The 12,002-nt window shown below is 33.9% G+C and overlaps 1 protein-coding gene across 2 annotated transcripts in view; it reads right to left on the minus strand.

Annotated features, from left to right (window-relative positions):
* Positions 1-12,002, minus strand: part of ush2a (Usher syndrome 2A (autosomal recessive, mild)) — a 394,144-nt gene that overhangs the window by 317,377 nt on the left and 64,765 nt on the right. For both annotated transcript variants that reach the window (XM_009293147.5, XM_073928624.1), the window contains exons 12-13: positions 8,186-8,381; positions 2,867-3,514 (exon numbers count right to left, since the gene is read on the minus strand). In XM_009293147.5, the coding sequence (XP_009291422.2) occupies positions 2,867-3,514; positions 8,186-8,381 (844 nt within the window). The remainder of the gene's footprint in view (positions 1-2,866; positions 3,515-8,185; positions 8,382-12,002) is intronic.

Consider the following 12,002-nt stretch of genomic DNA (forward strand, 5'->3'; position numbering starts at 1 on the left):
GTCTAGGTCACATTCTCAAGTCTAAATGCATCTGGTTGATGAAATCAGTTTAGTAAATTTTACTCCTCCCAAATTGCAAAATCCACCATTTAGGTTAGACATAGTCAGATTTAACAGTATAAATGCAATACACAACGCAATGCCACAAACCAGGATGTTTGTTTAGTATTAGAGAAGAACGCATGAAGGTGTAAAAAGTCTGCAATATGAATAATGAATTATTAATGAACAATATAATATTAGGATATATTACCAAAGGTTTACAGGGACATGTCTCTACCGTGCCCTAAAAGAAGAGCAACTTTTAGAAATTGGAAGACTGCACTTGGCGTGTAAAAGTGCAAGTTGGTTTTACAGTAAACACTGAGGGTTAATTTTTATTACAAACACAAAGGGACCAGCTGGTACAATTGGTCCAGCCACCCTGACCCTTGAGCCCCTGGCAGTGCAATTCTAGCACTTACAATGCAGCAAAGAATAAGGGAAGTGCAAACATTTCCACCCCCTGAAGTGCACTTGAGTCATGAGGCCAGCGTTGGCCCAAACAGCCACTGAGGGGGTTGATTGAGGGCACATGAGGAATGGCCTGTAGCTATGCTAGTTAAACGCCATCGGCCAAAGTGACTGCCAAACACACTCAATTCCCAGGCACAATCTAGGGGAAAAGGAATAACAAAACAATGCAACAGCTTGCACAGCCAAGAACAAAATGTGAGGGAGTCATTAGTTAAGGAAAGGAATAGAGTGCTTTGTAATTCAAAAGATGTTTATGCAGACACTTCAAATGCGATGCGCAAGGGCTGGGAATCATGGTAAACAACAAAAGCGGTGACTTCACTGGCATCGCCAACACAGTATAATGAGCTTACAAAACCTGATACACTTGTAAATACACACACAGGGCCAGGTTTACAAACTGTGTTCCATTATAAACCCTCTTTGCACATTAAAGAACTATTATTAGGAGTTACCAACGACAAAACTAGTGTGGAAAAAGTGTGTCCATTTATTGTTGTGGCTAGTCTTAGTGCATTTGTAAGTTTTAGATTTTAGACTAAATTTATTGGAGGAAAATAGTTAAATCATACAACTTAAGCATTGGGGTAGTCAATTTACTAGTATTTGCATCAATATTGAATCCCCCAAAAACTTGTCTAATGTGTCATTCAAACAGGAAACACTGGTTAAAACCCCAGTTAGAGTTAGGGCTAGTAGACATGGGGTTACAACCATGCCATAGCTTGAATAAGAGTGAGGTTTGGGGAAAAAGTCTAATGGAAGTCAGCTAGTAGGGTATTTTCAAGTAAACCTCACTCCCTTGGATGGTTTCAAGCGGATCTAACTAGTAGTGACTGATGGTAAAGGCTGTGGTCTTTACATTTAAAGTTAGCATGTTAGCCTCCCTTACTGCAAATGCTGGTTCAAATGCTGAATGGAGCAAAGCAAATAGTTTTAAAGGGCTTACATTGGTTCCGTGACCAGGATGGTCGTGAGATAGTAGAGACTGGCATGCCTTAACATGTCTGCATCTCTTGTCACGAATGCAAATCCCATTTAAAGAAGGCCAAATCTGGAGTAGTTACACTGATTTGATCTGAATTAGAGCAATTGTAATCAAGGCCCACTAGTATAAGCTAAGAGAGTAAACCTCCCTTCACATTTTCAACATAGTGTATGGTAGAGGTTGTTGTCTTATAGCATTCTTGTTAGTACACCTGCCTCCTTTGCTGGAAACACTGATTTAAATGCTATTCAAATCCTTTGGAAGCAGAACTAGAGAGATACAATTTGCAAACAAAAATATTAGTGGGAAAAAAAAAACTTGCTCTGTGTGAATGTTCACATGTTTGATTTTAATATGCCTGTAAATTTCCAAGGATCATAAACCATAGAAAAGAGCATGTGATTAACATTGAGAGGATAATGGATTGAGGTATTGACAATCTGAATGCTATCTACTGATTATAAAGCCACATTATTTTTTAGATTGTGTAATATTACGTAAATGAGCTATGTGTGTTCACTGTCAGTAAATAACCTGTCAAATTTTATTATGGGATTGTGGTTCCACATTAATTTACCCTGCTTGATAAATGCGCCTATGTTTGACACATCGCACTATTATGACTTTCTTTTCTTTTTCAAACTTTTATAACTTGTTTTAACAAATTTAATCTGTTTTTATCTATTCAATCATTTTTATTTTCTTGTTTCTTTTATTCTTGTTTATGTAAAGCACTTTGAATTACCATTGTGTATGAAATGTGCTATATATAAATAAACTTGCCTATATTATATTATATTATATTATATTATATTATATTATATTATATTATATTATATTATATTATATTATATTATATTATATTATATTATATATTATATTATATTATGCCTATTTTACTCTTTACAATACATACAACACAAAAAAGCAAAAATAACAGCACATACTTTTGCATTACTTTCCTTATTTAAGGGGCTGCAAAGATGCATTTGAGATACAGCTTTAGTTTTTCATTTGACTTCCTTCAGCTTACCACTTATATTATTTTTGTTTATTTTTGGAATTTGCTCATGTAATTTGTCATTGTTTTGAACGTTATATGTAATGTTATGTTCGACATTTAATTTACATATGGGTTACTTTGATATTCCTTTGCACTTTATTCTTTTGTTTTTGTAACCTTTAAATTTATATATCCTTTACATTTTTCATTCAAATTAGTTTGGTTCCCTTCATTTGTTGCGTGCTTAAGCTGGCACATAACAAATAACACATAGTTACTTACTCCTTTTAAGTGACTTTATATTGTAATATATACTTTTTATCCCAACACCATTTACAAATCAGACTGAAAGCACTAACCTGGTTTACAGGTTCCACAGTCCCGGCCGTAGCGTGTGGGAAGGCAGATACACTGACCACTTACAGGGTCGCACACAGTTGCAGGCACAGTGCCTATGTGGTCACAGTAACATGGTTGACATCCATGTGTAGCGTTGGCAGAACTCAGGTTGTAGGTGTGAGCAGAGCATCGATTGCACCTTAGGCTTTCTACATTGTTTTTACACAGGCATTGGCCCGTGGTCTTGTCACACACACCTGAGCCGTTCACAGTGCCTCTGAGATCACACTGACAAGGCAAACAGCCCAAAGAGTTGCTGCGGTCCAGACTGTGGTATCCATCTCGACACACGTCACACCGCCGGCCCTCTGTGTGAGGTTTGCACTTACACTGCCCTGTTACAGCATCACAGGAGGTACCGGGAACAGATCCGTTCAGACTGCAGTTGCAGGGCAGGCAGACTCCACTGCTGTTCTGACTGTAGAAGTGAGGGATGCAAGTGTCACAGAGGGGGCCCCGCACACCAGCTTTGCACTCACACTGTCCAGTGAAGGGATTACAGAACTGGTGCAGAGAACCCCATGGGTCACAGCCACAGGAAATGCAACCATCAGGATTGGTGTGATTGAGGAATTTGAAGCCATAGTTACAACGGTCACAGGTTAGACCTAAAAATAAAACCAAAGACCATGGTCAGAAATTTCAGAAAATTCCCAGAAAGATTTAGATTCTGTTGGTGGAGAAAAAAATTATAATTTAAAAACAGATCTGTTAAAAGCTAAAATATTATAAAATAATAATAATAATAATAATAATAATAATAATAAATAGTAATTAATTGTTTAGCCTATTCTATTCACTAAATTTGTTCACTGACATGTTTTTTTTTTTTTTTGGTCTTTTCTACTTTTATTAGATTATCATAGTGATAATTTAAAAAGTATATTAATAATAATAATAATATTTATTATTATAAAGTTATTATTATTATTATTATTAGTAGTAGTAGTAGTAGTAGTAGTAGTTGTTGTTGTAGTAGCAGTAAGATTCTTCTGAGTACATAGGGGAATCAGAGTGACATTTAATATATCTTTTAAGGCCTTTTTCCTTACATTTTAAGACCTTATAACCACTTTTCAATCAAAAACACTGAAGAGATTTTAACTTACAGTAGATTTACTAAATATCAATGTAAGAAACCAATCCAAAACTAAAACATTCATATACTGAATAAAAATCTATTAAATCTAAGTAATTCAGCAGATTGGCACATATAAAACTGCAGAAATAATGGTTTTGCCTTTGTTACTGCAGTAAACAAAGCAGCATGAAACAAATCTAGTAAGATTTCATTGATTTCATAAAGTACACAGCATCCTGATAATAACAATGTTTTTTTTTATTATTATTATTATCATCACTATTATTATTGTTGTTGTTTATGTTATTGTTTATTTATTTAATTATTAATTACTCATGGTAATTACCAGGGTGATCCATTACATCTTTTGTATTATTCAGTATTTAGATTTTTACCAAATTTGTAAAATAAAATAATATTATATAAAAATAAAATTATCTGTCATTTAACTTTTATAACTAAAGAGAAACTGCTTGCATCTTTTTTTTTAGAATAAAAAATATATTTTTATTTTTTTCTATTTTCATATTTATCTTTAGTTTTTTTTTTTTTTTTTGTACAAAAATAAAATGTGGATAACCCCAGTATACCTAGACCATATGAATGTATTATATGCACTTTCCTTTTTCAGATTACGACATTTCATTTACCTTTCAGTTTAACTAAAGTGCTGAACTTGGCCTTACCTTCCACAATCCCCCAACCTCAGCATCTGAAACGTTTCATTTTTGGCCTTTACATCATAACCCACGTTTTATAACACACAGTAGTATAGTAAACAAATAAATAAATCAGTGAAATATTACACAAGGAATAAAAACTGAAATTGGTAATGTCATCATTAAGTGAGCCCCTTTCCCAATGATGAATGACTCACCTCGGGCATAACACTTAATTTCTCTAAAAGGAAAATAAATAAATTAAAAGACCCAAGAAAGGCAGTAGGAGGGGGAAAAAGTAAAAATAACTATGAGGCTAAAAAAGAATTACAGCTCATTTGGAGACCCAAAAAAAGGGGTCTACGTGGAATCAAACCATATCAAGTTTCTTAAAATGTGTGCGGTGCTTATTTGAATACGCCATACATATTCCTGACAGGTAATCTATTCCTAATGTTGCTGAGCAGAGCCTACAGGGCAAACCGTTTACAGCTATAAGTACTGAGAAGTCCACACTCCTCCACTGCTGTGTATTTCTCTACACAGCTCCGCTTTAATGAATTTAGATATTAATATATTGCTCCCAACCCACAGTTAAACCTCATTACAACATTATGTTAAACGCACAATGTGACACAGATGAATACCCCAATAATATCACGCCAAAGGTGCCGCAATTTGTCATTGTGCTCATGGCTTGTGAACGCTGGAAAAATTGTGCAACTCTCAAAATCATGCGGTAACTGTGCACCATCCAGCTGTGAATACAATAACTAATTAATTACTAACTTTTTACAACAAAGTGCAGGTATACACAGTTTTATTAACTCATTTCTAATAACTGATTTATTTTGTCTTTGCTCTAATGACAGTAAATAAGATTTTACTAGATATTTTTTCAAGACACTAGTATTCAGATTACAGTGCAACTAGTTAGGTTAACTAGGCAAGTTAGGGTAATTAAGCAAGTCATTTTATAGCAAGTGTTTGTTCAGTAGCCTATTGAAAAAATGCTTAAGGGCGTTAATAATTTTGACCTAATTACTGCTTTTATTCTACCCGAATAAAAAAAACTTTCTCCAGAAAAATATTAGAAAAATACAGTGAAATTAATCCGTAAAACGTCACTTGACAAATATTTGAAAAAGAATAAATATTGCACAGGAGGGCTAATAATTTTGCCCTCAGCTGTGTGTGTGTGTGTATATACACATACATACATACATACATACAAATATATATATATATATATATATATATATATATATATATATATATATATATATACATACACACACACACACACACACACACACACACACACACACACACACACACACACACACACACACACACACACACACACATATATATATATATATATATATATATATATATATATATATATATATGTACACTATACATACACACACACACAAAATATTGTGGTAGTTATATGGTAGTTTGCCTATTATGCTCCTTCTGTAAGTTGCTTTAGACAAAAGATCTGATTAATGATTAAATGTTAATGTAAAAGTAGTAGTAGTTTTGTTTTTGTTGATGTTGTTAAGCTGAACTGTGTTGTAACTAGTCTGTGCAATTGACTGGCTGTTTTTGCACCCATGGAGTGGGACGTGTACCAGAGCAGCCCGCATTTTATCAGTAATGCTTCTCTGCATAATATTCTCATACATCAACATTTCAAAGCACATTGTGTACGCGCAGTACTTTGGACGCTTGATAAATTTTGTCCTTATGAAGCTGCGGCTGGCCTCAAACGCGCTGGAGGTAATAAATTGCCTTAATCAAATCTAATTTCTGAAAAATACCTTTGGGAACTACAAACAAAGAAGCAGGTCTTGTAAGAAGCGTGAAAAATAAGGAAGACAGGGGCAGTTTATTATAATCAACTTGGCATTGAATTACAAAATTAAAATGAGGTGGCCCTTGATATCCTGGCTTAGCAATACACATGATCTTCTAAGTAACATTCTTTTGCATTTCATAAGAAAACGGTTCAAAGGTACAAAGAAGAAGAAGAAAAAAAATGGAACAGATTTATCGCAAAGGACCTGGAATGCCTGGAAAAAGCTGGAAGAAAAATCCTCTTGGCTGCAGCTCACAATAAATGTGTGGAAATGACAGGTCTTTGCCAAAAAAAGGAAGAAAAAAAGGCAAACAATTTAATCATGCTATTTACATATGCAACACACAAGAGTGATCACTGTATTCTTTATATTGAATATTTTTCATATATTGTAATGCTAACGTGTTTCATTATTCATAAGCTGTAAATAAGAAGCAAAACAATAATTTATTCTCACATTTATTATAATCTATTATCTTTTTATTATTTTGTTTCATTATTTGGGCAGACGACATGAATATTTTGGTAAGTCCGATAGATAGATAGATAGATAGATAGATAGATAGATAGATAGATAGATAGATAGATAGATAGATAGATAGATAGATAGATAGATAGATAGATAGATAGATAGATAGATAGATAGATAGATAGATAGATAGATAGATAGATAGATAGATAGATAGATAGATAGATAGATAGATAGATAGATACTTTCTAACAAAAATATATTGATATAATTCACAAATTTGCACATTTTCTGTGTGTTTAAAGTAATTTGTCAAACAGGACGATTAAAATAAGAATTACATTATGTTGATAAACATAAAAGAAACTAATATATAATTTTCACACAAATTATGAGATACAGTGTTAATGCCAATTATGACTATTAGACGAAAACCCTCCTGTATTTATTGTGTGCATTCTATACAGTAAACCAATTTAGTGGAAAGAAGGGTATTTTTGTAAAAAAAAAGAAATATTGTACATATTGTAAAAAAAAAAAAAAAACGGACATCTTTTCTTTTTCTGTGATAAATATTGCGATATGAAAGTAATTTTACAAGATGACTCTGTTTGGAAAGAATTTCTCATTTTATATTGATTGATTGAATGATATGCATAAACATACAAACTTATGCAAAATAAAAAACAAAGATAAATAAAACAATAAACAATGCTTTATGGTTTTCGGTTGGACATTACCAGCACTGAATAACAGAAATTCAGTACTCTAATGTAAAATAACACTGAATAGTCTTTATTGTATTGCATGAAATAATCAAACAACTAATCTTTACTAAACCGACAAACTTTACAATTGCTTGTGCCTAAACGGGTTAAATTCACCAAAAAAAAAAAAAAAAAAACATCCAAATAAAAGTACTTCATATTATTAGATTAAAGATAAACTTAGCAACAACTCCATGTTCTCCATGCATGTTCTGAACTGTTTTCTGGTTAATTATAATCCCAGTTTGGCATTGCAGATCCTGCAATGTGAATATTGCAGATTTGCACATTGCAAAAAATGATTTATCGAGCAGCCCTAGTGGCAATTAACAAAAATAAAGCTTGAGAGACAAGCAAAGAAAAGTTGTAAAGAAAGAGAAGGATGGGAGCAGAGAGCGTAAGAGCGATGGAGGCCGCAATGCTGCTTGATACGTACCGATTACGTTTGCCTTGCACTGGCATTGACCTGAGTCCTGGTGACAGGTAATATCTGGCTGCACGGTCCCGGCGGTATTGCAGTTACAGGCACGGCAGCCGTCAGCCAGCGCCGACTGCAGCTTGTAGAATCCGTGTTGGCACTGATTGCACTGTCTGCCAGACACATGTCGCTTGCACTTACACTGGCCCCCGATCTGCGGAGGAAAGAGAGCAGCACGTGACCGCGCTCCAATTAGTCAAGTTGAGCGGGAGTCATGGATGGCCAAGCTCTGCTCTGTCTCTATACTGATCCACCAGCAGGCCGCTGGGATGCTTTTTATCTCCATTACAGAGAACTGAATGGTTTGGGATGGGGGGGCGCAGAGGGGTCACAACACCTGAGCTCACAAGCTGCCTTTGTGCTAAGGGTCGGGTGCTTTAACAGAATGGGTCTCTTCTTTGGGTGAGGTTGAATATAGCAGCTGTTGTGTTTGGATGTATGGGAGGAAATATTTAATACTGCTGGCCAGAAAGACTACTGTGATGTCGCTTGACTATATGGTTAACTCAGCAAAAAAAAAAAAAAAAAAGAGAGAGAGAATTGCTTTAAATACTGAAAGCTTGACCAGTCCTTATAAAAACAGGACAAATGTACTTTTTGGAATGGTATGGCAGTATCACATTTAATACTTCTGAAATATTTGTAATTAATAATGTAATAGCAGGGGTGCTGGAACAAATTGTATTAAAAAGGACAAGTATTCAGTGGAATCTCTTTGAATGTTTATATTAAATGCTACTATAATTAATCAATCATTAAATCAGTAAATAAATCAATTAATAATTAATAATAACATTAAAATTAATTAATAATAGTCTAAATGTTACTTGCATTCATTTAGTTATTTGTTTGTTTCTTCATTTTATTTCGAAAAATTAAGTTGCAGTTACTTAAAAGATCCTTATACAAAGATTATATAACTTATATAAAGATTAAAAGTTACTTACTAGAAAAATTTGGTTTCAGTAATCCAAAAAATTAAGTTGAAATAACAAAAAAATATATATTTTAAGATATACAAAAATTAAGTTATCAAAATTTGACAAAGTAAGCTGTGACAATTAGAAAGAAATATGTTGCAATAACTAGAATTCCGTTGCAGTAACCTGAAAAATAAAGTTGAAATAACAAAAAAAAATTATAAGAACTACAACAATTAAGCTATCAGAACATGGAAAATTAAGCAATGGAAAATTTATTTATTTATTTATTTAATTTATTTCACTCATTAATTTACCCGAAAAACAACTGATTTTTAGTGTAGCCTTTCTGCATGTTTTAACGAATATAATGAATGCTAATGGATTTATAATAGTAATAATAATAATAATAATAATAATAATAATTATTATAATAATTATAATAATAATAATACTTCATTCATTCATTTTCTTTTCGGCTTAGTCCCTTTATTTATGCAGGGTCGCCACAGCGGAATAAACCGCCAACTTATCCAGCACATGTTTTAACTCATCGGATGCCCTTCCAGCCGCAACCCATCTCTGTGAAACATCCATACACGCTCACTCACACTCATACACTACGGACAATTTAGCTTCCCCAATTCACCTGTACCACATGTCTTTGGACTGTGGGGGAAACCGGAGCACCCGGAAGAAACCCACGCGAACTCAGGGAGAACATGCAAACTCCACACAGAAATGCCAACCGACCCAGCCGAGGCTCGAACGAGCGAACTTCTTGCTGTGAGGCGACAGCACTACCTACTGGGCCACTGCGTCGCATAATAATAATAATAATAATAATAATAATAATAATAATAATAATAATAATAATAATAATAATAATAATAATACTAAAAATAATAATAATAATTATTATTATTATTATTATTATTTTTATTATTGTAAATGTAATTATAATAATAATTTTAATGTTACTTTTGTGTATTTATGAAAATTCATTAAATTTACACACACAATTTACACAGATGATCTTTATGAATACTGTTTTATGATTTTTTTTTTATCTACAGACTACTTAAATATTTGCTTTTTCATTTGATTAGTCAGGTTTGCACCATATAAATATGTTTAAATCCTGAAACCTTTATCAAAAAAACTTTTAGGATAACAGTTGAGAAATTTGTTACATAAAAAATCCAATCACGAGACTTAATCCCTACTCAGCAGCAAACAGAAACAATTCAGCCAACGGTGTAAAGTCATTAACATAAGTGAGGAAATAATCATTCTGATAATTTAAATAAGGTAGCAATCTAGGATAGGGCTGACCCAGTCATTGATTCTGAATTTGTCATCCAGTATATCTATCGACATGGATCTGTTCCTCCAAAATGCCTTTCATGATGCTAAGATAAAGGAAAAGGTGGGGGAGAACTCTCTGGAGAGAGGCTCTCATGACGACACTTTTACATACTCCCTACAGATCAAAACACTGATAAATGCTGTTGTGAATACTAAAGTCCTCAGCCAATACATCAATGCAGCCAGTATCCTTATCTGAATCTACAATTCTCAAGTCCATCACAAAGCCGGGGATCAAAGCCTCAGATGTCTTCCTTTGCATACACACAGAGATTACCGCTGCTGTCCTTCTTTGAAATTCGCAAATTAATCTATCGACTCCAATATCAGATCTTTGAGTAAGACCAAGAGCTGCATTATTCTGGGTAAACATGACTGTTTAAAGTAGAGATCATGTTTCTTCTATGATTCTGAATAGAGAACTAAACAAAATACTTTATCAGAGGTTCTACTGTAACACAACTGCTGCAGTCTATTTTTAAATAATTAATTAATTTGAATGATTTTTTTAAAATAAATTATGTATTGACTCGTTCACCACACTTTACTTGTTTCTTTGCTTGATGAATCAGTGTTTTTGAATGAATTATTAAACCAATCTCTTGAACGAATTAACAAACACCTGCTGGACTAACAATGCAATTTCAATGTTCTTTTGAAATGTCAAATTTCTTTCAAAAGGTTTCCATTAAATCATGGTCATACATGCATTTTTATGTTATATTTTGATTTTTGTATACCATTTTATTTTTACCTGACTATATTTTAAAGCAGGGGTCACCAATCCTGTTCCTGGAGAGCTGCCTTCCTGCAGAATTCAGCTCCAACCCTGAATAAACACACCTAAACCAATTAATTAGGACCCGAAGCAGCATTTGATAATTAGAGACAGGTGTGTTTGGTCAGGGTTAAAACAAAGATACAGGAAGGTAGCTCTCCGAGAACAGGGTTGTTGACCCCTGTTCTAAAGCATAAAATTATAAAAAAAATTTATATCAAGAACACATCCGGGAAGTTTCATGCATCCTCCGTTCTTGCAGTCTTGCAGTTGATGACGTTACACGAGAACACGAGGACGCAAGATCGCTGAAGAACGCATAGAGAAACAGCCCTAGTTCTCCACTTACTAACTCACTGATTCAAATGAGTCCGTCAGGGCAAGTCTCAAGTGAATAACTCACTAAGTCAAATAATTTAGTCAGAGCGAGTCTCCAGCAAATGAGTCCTCAGTTCAGATCAGTCCTCATCAGTTGCCACAGTTAAGTTCCAATACTCAAGAACGCAAGAACAGGGGACGCGTGTAACTTCCCGCATGTGTTCTTGATATCGAGGACACACCGATGCAGATCTAGCACCGATCTCGCTCAAGAAGTCCCAGAAGTCATTGCGACTAGAGTTGGGAAGCGCGGCATTTTATGTAGATGTAGATTTCCCTAAATGAAACGGTGAATATAAACATTACCATGGACATCTTAATAAAGGAATAA

Source organism: Danio rerio, chromosome 17, assembly GCF_049306965.1.
Source record: "Danio rerio strain Tuebingen ecotype United States chromosome 17, GRCz12tu, whole genome shotgun sequence".
Lineage (NCBI taxonomy): Eukaryota > Metazoa > Chordata > Actinopteri > Cypriniformes > Danionidae > Danio > Danio rerio.